Source organism: Pipistrellus hanaki (genome assembly GCF_964339955.1).
Source record: "Pipistrellus hanaki genome assembly, chromosome: 17".
NCBI classification, from domain to species: Eukaryota; Metazoa; Chordata; class Mammalia; order Chiroptera; family Vespertilionidae; genus Pipistrellus; species Pipistrellus hanaki.
The window spans coordinates 46,858,505-46,868,744 of NC_140519.1; the positions used below are offsets into that span (position 1 = coordinate 46,858,505).

Consider the following 10,240-nt stretch of genomic DNA (forward strand, 5'->3'; position numbering starts at 1 on the left):
AACTTAACTTGAAATTTATTTTGCTAAACTCACTTCGGCTGTCTATAAAAATACATAATGTAACATGTATGATATCATTAGATTTTACAATGTAATCTAGTGTAATAACAAGAAAAAAACAGAACCAAGTCAGATTTTTTTTTATAAGAAAGAAATGTCACTTAAGGCCTATCATTAAATTAGGAGGCCTCTAGATCCTGTTTTTAAAGACTTAATGAAACCTAAGTTATGAGAATAAATGGAAATAGGTACCTCAGATGCTCACAACTTGTAAAACTTTCAAAACTTCTGTGATGGACATTTTTTTATCACTTTAGATAGTAAATGTAATGAGCATAACGTCGGCGAGGCTGTCTCGCTGACCTGTCTTTAGGGCTGGGCTCACTGCGCCTCTGAGGTGTAACGCTCTCCTCCTGTCTCACTAGCGCACGAGAGTGTGACCTCCCGAGTTGTAGGACGAAGCGCAGCCGCACTCTCTGGACTTACCACACAGTCACCAGAGAATGTTTTGATAGTCGAGTAAAAGTGCCGCAACCCAGCATGCCAAGTCAGCCTCCTCCTTGGTCTATCCATTGTTTGCCTTCCTGGGTATTTCATTGTTTCTCCTTTGTACAGTATAAATCATTAAAAGAATATCCACCTAAGAAAAGGGGAAGGAAGTCGTCTGAATTCATGCTTTCTCAGCCTCCTCTCTCGTCCCCACTCCCGGCCCCGCCAATTTATTTGTCCTCAGGGATTCAGACAGTTTGGGGGCCAGGGTACAGTCAGCTAACATAGCTCTTCTGTTGGGTAGAACTAACCCATTTTATTAAGAACTTGTCTGCAGAGCATCAAGGCACAGTCAGTGCTCATTGTGGGGCTGAGATTGGTTGAAAGGTTCTTGCTAATTTAAGGCTCCAGAAAAACCATCGTCCTCAAATTCTTCTGAGCCATGTTAATTTCTGGATCCTTGCTGGTGAGGGGGTATCTTGCTCGCTATGTCTTGTAGTGGTTTTTAATTTGGTGCTATTACATTTTGAGGGAAGGAAATCATCTTAAGTCTTTGTTTATACACTTTATTTTGTCAAGAGTATAATTTATTTTATTGACTGGTATTATTCCATGTTCCTCTTGTTAACTGCCTTTCTTTTAAAAATACATATAAAGCACTTCAAACTGTTACAAACAGTCCTTTTTTGAGAAAATGTACTGAAAAGACATTTGCATAAAGACTTAATGTCGGAGGAAGATTCCTGAACGTGAACTTTACATTAAAAGCCCATTAATACATTTATTAACTTGTTAAAGAGCCTTCTTCTTTGTTGTAAGTCCAAAGTCAAACATGCCTCCCACTGAGCATTTGAAAAGTTAAGTAAACGGTTTACGAAAAGATGTCTTTGAGCTGGTTGGAGTTTCAAACCCATTAACCGTTATGGAATATGATTTTGCATATTAGGAATGATTGTTCAAATACCAGGAGACAAAAGAAATCACCTTCTCATATTAGGAATGATTGTTCAAATACCAGGAGACAAAAGAAATCACCTTCTAGGCTGAACTAATTTCATGGTGAGGACAGGAGAGATTTGCGTCAGTTAGGTATGCACCAGCTAATGGTATAGCAAAATATCTAACTATGAACAAGTATGTTAGCTAATAGTGGATCAGTTAAGAAAATTGCTCATTTAAAAATAGTACTCTAATATTTGATCAAAATTATTTGAAATTTTACATACATAATCCCAGTTAGTCTTCAGATCTGATATCTGCTTTTAGGTTTATAACTTAAAAACAAAGTCAGAAGATTGTTTAGATGAAGATTATAGCAAGTTTGTGTTTTCTGTAGATACAACTCAAATTGTCACTAGAGTCTGAGATATCTGGTCCACTTGAGGTATGTCAGTCCCAACATTTGCTGTTCAAACCTTAGCTTACTGTGATCACTTTTCTCAAAATTGCCTTATATATCAGTATATACATACTATATTTTTTTCTAAAACTTTTTAATCCAAATGGCTAAAGTGTCATGGAGGCATGTCTGCCTCCTGAGATAAAATTACCAGTTGAGTAATAGACTCAAGTGCTATAGGCATGACCTTTGACCTCTAGTGTTCTCTCTGAGCACTGGGCATGATTTCAGTGCATAATGGATGTAAGTAATCTCAGTCTTAAAAGGTGTGGCGTAGTCACTGCTTAATTATTTGGGGGAATGGATGAGAGGGTATGTATACTCAGTTTTTCTTTGGGAATGGTTGGCTGAACAGAATTGTATGTCCTAGGACAAATACACATCTGTTTTATATACGCATACTCTTGCCTTTTTCCCAATTATAACTGAAGATTCCTGCATGCGTGCTAACAATGATCCTGAGGTCCGCACCAGTGGTCAGGCCTGCTGTGCCGGTGCCACACAATTACTAAAGCGCCCGTGGAAATGGCCTAGACCTTATGGAAAAGAGATGAATCGCAGATTTTATGCAGGCCCAGGGGGGCTGTACAGTCAAGGTCAGAGCTCTAGGTCAAACCTAAGGCCAGAGTCATACGCAGGAGGAGCTGGAAGCTTTGGGACGGTGCCTGGGCCCTGTTTTCTGTGACTCCAGTGCGCCAGTTAGAGTTGGAGCAGATTCTGGTTAAGCTGAGCACCAAATGGAGTAGCTGGCTTGTTTTTAGCAGCTCCATTGTATGAAACACATGAATCATTAAACACTATTAAGAGCAATTTAAAAAAATACAGGATTCATAAAAGGGAAACAAGATTGAAGAGAAATCATAGAAGGTTTGTATTACCAGCCTTGGGGCTTGGCTTGCGACTGGGCAGGAAGCAGGGAAACACTGAAATCCAATAGCCATTTCAGAGCTGTGCTTCACGCAGGGACTGAGAAGCGTGCCTGGACGGGGAGATCCTTGTAATCGCCGGGGCGGAGCTCTGAGGACCTGGAGCGGCCAGGCTGGGGATGAAGAGAAGGGACTGGGGCAGGAGGACCCTGTTCAGAAGGCAGAGTGACTGACTGAGAGCAAGTTAGAGAAAGGAGGTTACCAAAGGGACAGGGGCAGGGGACTTAGTTTAGATGCTGAGAGACTGAGTCATCATGACCGGAATTAAGGACAATAACAAACGGAAGAAGAGTTGTGCAGTAAAGCACGCTGGCTTCTCACCTGTCCAGGGGGAACAGGTAATAAGTAAAGTCCCCAGTGTTCTTTCTCCTGGGCTGTGATGATTGGTCAGAAGTCTGAAGCCCTTAACCAGTTGCAAGAGCAACCGTTTTGTTTTTTTTCATAGAGGTACTAGATTGCTTCTAGATATAAATAATTGACCAGCCAGAGCCTAATCTTATATATCTGCTCCAAACATCTAGAACAAAGCCACCGAAGACTCCCAAGTTTAATGTGACCTCACCTAGAACTCCGAGCCTCGGTAGGAAACCGAGGCAGTGGAGCTGTGCTGCTTGGTTTCCGCTCAAGCCTTTGTATTGCAGCCGCGCAGGTGCAGAGCGAGCAGGCTTCCGCTCTCCTTAGACTTAGCGAAGGAAGCTCATGAGCTAAAATTAGGGATGACCAGAGCCCAGGCAAGTACTTGCATTCCATTTCTTCACTTTTATTCAGAGATAACGTAGTCGCTGGATATATTATCCCTCCTGAAAAGGATCCTTCCTGAAATGTGCTGGCACCCCCGGGTGTTACTGACTTCGATCAGAAAGCACTGACTTCACACCTTTCGCACCTCTCAGAGCACGAGGGCGACGTGAGAGCCCAAGTCAGAGGGTGTTTCCGGAGAATAAGACTTGGTGGTGGGCCGTGGCAGATCCAGAACACGGTCATTTTAAGCTGTCGGTGAACTGTTCTCCCTGAACACTTCCCAAAGTAGTGATTCTTGCTTTTAAACTATTTACCATTTTAGATTATTTTATTTTTCGCTTTGTAAACAGTATGAGGTGCCAAAACTTACAGAGACTATATGGTACTTCATTTTTCACTTGTTACATGGCTGAGACTATTAACGCATGACCTCTGCCTGCGGTATTTGCAAGCACTGTCCCTGTGTAGCCGCTCAGTCAGGCTCAGGGCTCAGGGCTCCTCGCACTTCCCCCGCTGCAGGTTGGTTCTCCTCAGCGCTGCTTGGGGGCCAGGATGCACATCCGGCCAGCCCAGTGACAGCGGTAGACTGTTTGGGAACCCCTAAAGCACACCATTAGCACATTTGTGGAGTATAATTACAAATCATGACAACATAGAGAAGAAAAATCTTGTCAAAGCTCTTACATGACTTGTAACTGCATGAAAGTATTATTTATATCAACCTTTCTAACTATTTTACTTAAATCACTTTTCTCCAGGTTAGTAACACTGAAGAAATTACCTTTGAAGCATTAAAGAAAGCAATTGGTAAGATTTTTTTATACTCATTAACTCTCCCAGTATTTTGATAGTTTATCTTTATCTAGTTCTAGTACATGTCTATATGCTGATTTCTATATAAATATAATAGATTACTTTAACTATGTTCTTTAGGTTTTTACAATTGTAAAAAGTCAGAGTAATACTTTATACCAAGATAAGTGAAGGCCACAGCGTCAGTCCAACGTGGCGTGAGATTTGGCTGCAGCATTTCTAGCTGTGCGATCTCGGAGAAGGTTCATTTCCTGCCTGGTGTCTGCACTGGTGACACAGCAGGGACTAACATGACACTGTCGTGCCTGCTGACACTCTCACCCATTGCAAACTCACTTCTCATTATATTACTGTGTGCCTGTTACAAACCACTCAGTTTACTTTTCCTACTATTTCTCAGTTTCCATCCTACTTCTCATAAGTTCGTGCAGCTTGCATACTGGCCACCAAATACGGGTGGCACTAGAATGCACTGTAATGTGCTTGCACAATTCTAGAAAAGTCTGTCTGTACAAAGGAAAATAATTATCTGTGACAAGGTAGACATTTACTGTTTTACTGTTTCACAAACTTTGGCTAGACCACACATCATCTTCAGATAAAAACTCGCGTTCAGATTGTGATAGATAAATGGGAAGGCTAAGCCAGAGTGGTTCTGTGTGATGCTGCTCGGTAGCCAGTTGAGCAGATTCCTGCAGCGCCTCACCTGTGCAAGCGTGTGGCTGTGAGAGAAGATTCCCCTTCGGGAAGGAAGCAAGCATGCTCTGGGCTCTGTGCAGTTTGAACTCTTGAGATTTAAAAATTTTTTGTGTAAGTGCGTTTTCTAGTTTTCATTAAGACATTTCAAAGCACGTTACACCTTCTGCTTTTTTTCCTTATAAAAATAATCTTATAAATTGTTTCTCTTTGGTTTGAGATCATTTACTCTTATAGTCATTGGAAGGGTCTCCGAAATGCTGTGTTGCTTTAATGTGTCTCTGCCAACATGTACACAGATACCAATGGAATGGAGGAACAGGAAAAGGAGAAGAGGCGTCTGGTGATAGAGAGGTTCCAGAAAGCACCTTTTGAAGAAATAGCAGCACAGTGTGAATCCAAAGTGAGTGGATAAATGCTGAAGGGGCAGGGGTGGGGTGTGATTTGGGGGAAACTTTCTTGGTAACTGGTTGGTAGGCTTCATGTTTAGACAGCTCAGCAGAAGGCAAGGTGATGGGTCATATAGGGACTGAGACCTCAATGCATAGACAGCTGTGAAGCTCAACAGTGTCTTAGTGTCCTGGAAGCTGGTGGAAATGAGAGATCCCAAGCTGCCCGTTAATGATTGATGTGGCTTTGATACTATTTTTGCAGTGGTTTTCAATGCTTTTGCAGTGGGTAATTTTGTGTATCTATTGGTTTGTTTTTACCAGTGAGACTAGGAAAGGAATAAAAGAAAAACTATTATTATATGAGACAAACAAAACCAAAATGTTACAGCATTCTGTACCATCAGCTTCATAGTTACAGTTACGCTGTCTTTTAAATTGTCTTTGTATTATTACATATGGGTATTTGGAAAACAGGAAATGCATCCTTAACATTTTTTTTTCTTTTATAGGCTAATTTGCTTCATGATAGACTTGCTCAAATACTGGAACTCACCATACGGTAAGGGTTGTTACTACAACAGCAATACAACAACAGAATAGGAACTGTTGGCCCCTGTGAATTCGTAGCTGATTGTGTTTAAGTAATTACGTTTTTCATTTAGGATAAACAAGAGGTCATTCAGATACTTTTGTCTTAGCAGTCATTGTGTTCGCTAGCCAGTCTGTGGCCATTTCTTGTCCAGGTGCCCTCTGGCTTTTCTAGTTGTCCTTTAGAGTTTTCTAGTTGTCCTAAAAGGACAGCCGTGCTTTGGAAGACTTGACTCTAATGATACGTTGAAGCAGGAACATTTCTCCTCCATTTCTCACCTGCGGGGCGATGGCGGCCAGGATGCTCTGTTGACAATGCCCTTCTTCTCTTCCAGTCCTCCGCCCAGCCCGTCGGGAACACTGACCATTACTTCTGGGCATGCCCAGTACCAGTCTGTCCCCGTCTATGAGATGAAGTTTCCTGACCTATGTGTATACTGAGTGGCTCAGGAAGACCTCAGCATAGAATGTCAAAGCCTGGGAATTCAGGCCGGGCTCTTTACTTTATGTCTGTTAACACACTTCTTGAAAACAACAGTGGAACTTAACATTTGACCAAATGCTTGTTATACCATGCTAGAAAATTTGAAACTATATGTGATCTCAAGTACTTTTGGAGATAGATTTATGCCATATTGATTTCTTTTGAGGTTCCCATTGGCTTTAAAGTGGAGCATGTATTGGTCTCAACATTATTTCATTGTTAAACAGTATATTTTAAACTTTTCTCAAATGTTATTTTTTTTTTTTTTAATTAGGCCTTCGAGGGTTGAAAGTTGTATGAAGTGTCTCTTGTATTTCTTAAACATATACACAACTGTTTAAGTAGGATTTTTTGCTTTAGCTTTGGTTATCTGAAAAAGCAAAAACATGCGCGTATATCTAGTCCTGGGCTGCTGGTTGCCCTGTGGCTTTGTCCCTGTGTTTCAGATGTTGCGATGGGTGTCCCTTCATTCAGTTACCATGATACGTGCGACAGGCGTTCCTCCGCTTGTTTATAGTGTTGTTTGTTGAATAATATTCCTAGACTTTGGCCCTAAAATCAGTCGCTGTTCTTTAAAGTGTCTGGTTCTTGTAATACTGTATTTTCTGCCGGGAGTTTGATCATTCTATATGAGAGACTTAGAACTTGCTCTCCAGATACCGAACTGTGCAATATTTTTTACATCATAAGATGTATTAGTTTACAGACTGTGCTTTGAAATTATAGTTGTATTTTGCTGTGGTTCGATTAATTAAATGAGATATATATATATATATTTAGTATAAAAAGTCATTTAAAACAGCTACTAGTTCACCTGTGAAGAGCACACATTTTGATTTTTATTAAGAGCACATTAATTTACATTTTTATATTGTTCATTGTTTTTAATCATCATAGTCAGAAAATTACCAAAATAGACTTTAATTTGTAGGATTCAAACTGTAGCTTATATGCATTCGTGTTTGGGGTTTGTTATATTCCATTTGTGTTTAGGGTTTGTTATATTCCATTTAAAGGGTGCCTATGGTTTTAGCAATCAAGTGTGCTAAGGATTGTCAGTGTAAGCTTATGTCGGTTTAAGCCGCCAAGATGACGTGTACTCACACTCACCTATCGACCAACCACATTTAAAGCCGCATTTCAGTGAGTCCACTACACGGCAAAATGAACAATTGTCTTTGCAAGTCTTACAACATCCTCCTAGGACGTTTTTATAACATAACCTGTTTATAGTTCTGCCTTTTTTTAATTTCTTTTTACATAAAAATATACCTATTAAAAATTGGAGCTGAAAAATCAGTTTTGGCTTTTTGTAAAATTGTAGTGAAGAGCTGCATGCTACACCTTTGGTTTATGATTATCTGGGCACAAGTAGTAGAGACAGAAAAAGTAAAGAAGATGCTCAAGTTGTTTTCAGTATATGAACCAAAGTACGTTGTCTTAAAGCACCTTGCGAGAGAGAGAGAAGGCATTGACCCTCTACGACACTCGCTGTCCTGGCCGCTGTAGGGCGTGTCCTGAAGAAGCCCTGGCTTTTGCGTAGCAGTGCGGTCACCTGGTCACCTAGGGGGTCGTGACCGATAGCAGCTGTCACTGTATTTGCCTCTTGATCAGCTAAAATGTGTCACCATTTAAGAAGCCAAATTGTGTGTCTTTTTAATTTTCTTTTTTTCTTCTGTATTTTTAAAGCAGGGTATTCATTGTTGACAGTGCGTTTGAAAGTCAGAGCAGGGGGACATGCAGAAGCAGCCCCCAGCCACTCAGGTGTCACTTCATAGATGAGCACTGTGTGCTTCTGTGTGGAGGCGTGTCGTGTGAGTGTCTAGGAAAGGAGGACATGTACTCCTTTGCTCTCCTGCTCCAAAGATTCCAGGTCTCGGCGTGGTCGGGGCGTGTTGCATGGACAGGACAGCCACTTCGCTCATGCTTATTGCCTCCTGCTGGTCTGTCAGCGGTGCGCTGGGCTCTGTGGGGGCTTTGCTTGGTTTGTAATCACAGTAGACTCTGTGTACCCTCGGTAGTGAGCTGGTCTTGTTGCCGAGGATGCCCAGAAGCGGCCTGCCCTTGGCCTGTGCCTTCCAGGAGCGCCTGCAGGGAGTGGGGCCTGCCGTCTGTAGCTGGGTGTGGCTGCGAGCGGCATTGGTGGAGGGCACTGTGTGGCTATATTTTTGTAGATACTGAAATTTCTTATAAGCTGTTATCACTTTCTTTTTTGCTATAGACAGTTGCTTATGTCTTATTTCCTTGACATTGAATAGTTAACATTTAAATGTTCCTCCTATGCTTGTATTGTCTTTGATTGCTCAGAGTTGGTTTCATTGAAGTTAGCCAGAACACACGTGCTTGCACGTGCACACACACACAGGCACACACACAGGCACACACACAGAGGCACATACACTGGCACACACAGGCAGGCACAGACACATGCACACATACACACCCACACACCCTTAATACTTCTGGCTCTGTTCTCTTTACAGTAATGCCATACTTTTACCAGCGGTTACTCCCCTCCTCAGAATAGCCCTTCTCTTCCTGTCTGAAAATGGAACTCGTTTGTCTGATTCATGGCAATGTATGTCATAAATGTAACGAAGTGAGCTTTTTGAAATGTAAAAATCCACTCTGCAATTCATATGTAAGCAATAAAACAAAATCAAAATATTTGTGCCTAAGTACATTTTTATAATAGCTATTTTTACATTTACTAAATACATTTATTCAATATCTTGCTGTAGTTGAAATGAGAATTTTTAGTGAAAATCAGGTTGCCGAGTGGATTCCTCCTCACACCCATGGGAGTCTCAGACCCTGAGTGAAGGCTGGGTGTGGGGAGGCTGGCCAAGGTGAAGGTCACCTGTGAGTGTGTGAGCTGCTGCTCTGCCAGGTCTTCGGGTTCCTTTTCAGCCCCGCCTCCTTCCGCATGAATTCCTGGGTGCCTGCCTGCAAGCCAGCAGCTCCTCTGGGACCTCCCCACCCTGCTGGCCTCAGAGACTGACCAGGCGGCAGGGAGGCGGGCTCCGGGCTGGAAGCCGCCCTACCACTGCCGCCTAAGGGCTTCAGGCCAGTTTCTGCACTTGGGGCTTTGAGTCCTCGCCTGGGACATGACGGGGAGTAAGTCCCACCCTCAGGGTATCTGTGAGGAGGAGGGAACCACTCAGCGAGGGCATGTGTGTCCATTGCTGCTCCTCCTCCAGCTGGCAGACCGCCTGCGCCCCTGGTGGCTGCCCCCGCGGACTTAGGCCAGTCACCCCCCTAACTCAACCCCCCCCCCCAAATCGGAGCCTGTTCTTTAGATGTGAGATGGGCAGTCAGTATGGTTTGCTGTCTCATGTGCTTTCTTTCCAGCTTTAACTTGTTGGATCCTGTTACTAGTCTGACGTCTGATAAATTACTAATCTCAAGTACCAAGTTCACATGAATGAAAAGCAGGAAAGCGAGCACCAAAGTCGGCTTCTTGTTTTCTGTTTGCCTTTGACTTGCACTTGGAGTCAGAGGCGGACCGTAGGGGCCCTGTCCTAACCTGGGGGTCTCCTACAGCAGAGCCGAAGCCGGGCTCAGGGGCAGGGGTTTCTCCGGCATGATCCCAGGAACCTCTGGCCTGGGGAAGGGGCTGGTGAAGAGGATCGTCGGTGACTTGGCCGTCACTGGGTGACGGCAGAGCCAGCCTCCGCGACAGTCTGAGGCGTCTCAGCAGGCGGCAGGGAAG

The 10,240-nt window shown here is 43.0% G+C and overlaps 1 protein-coding gene across 1 annotated transcript in view; it reads left to right on the top strand.

Annotated features, from left to right (window-relative positions):
* The window catches only part of EFR3A (EFR3 homolog A), a 53,951-nt gene extending 44,758 nt beyond the window's left edge, over positions 1-9,193 (top strand). Inside the window, exons 20-23 of the mRNA XM_084864704.1 lie at positions 4,314-4,362; positions 5,364-5,467; positions 5,966-6,015; positions 6,380-9,193. Coding sequence (XP_084720830.1) covers positions 4,314-4,362; positions 5,364-5,467; positions 5,966-6,015; positions 6,380-6,485 — 309 coding nt within the window. The 3' untranslated portion in view covers positions 6,486-9,193. The remainder of the gene's footprint in view (positions 1-4,313; positions 4,363-5,363; positions 5,468-5,965; positions 6,016-6,379) is intronic.
* The last annotated feature ends 1,047 nt before the right edge of the window (positions 9,194-10,240 follow it).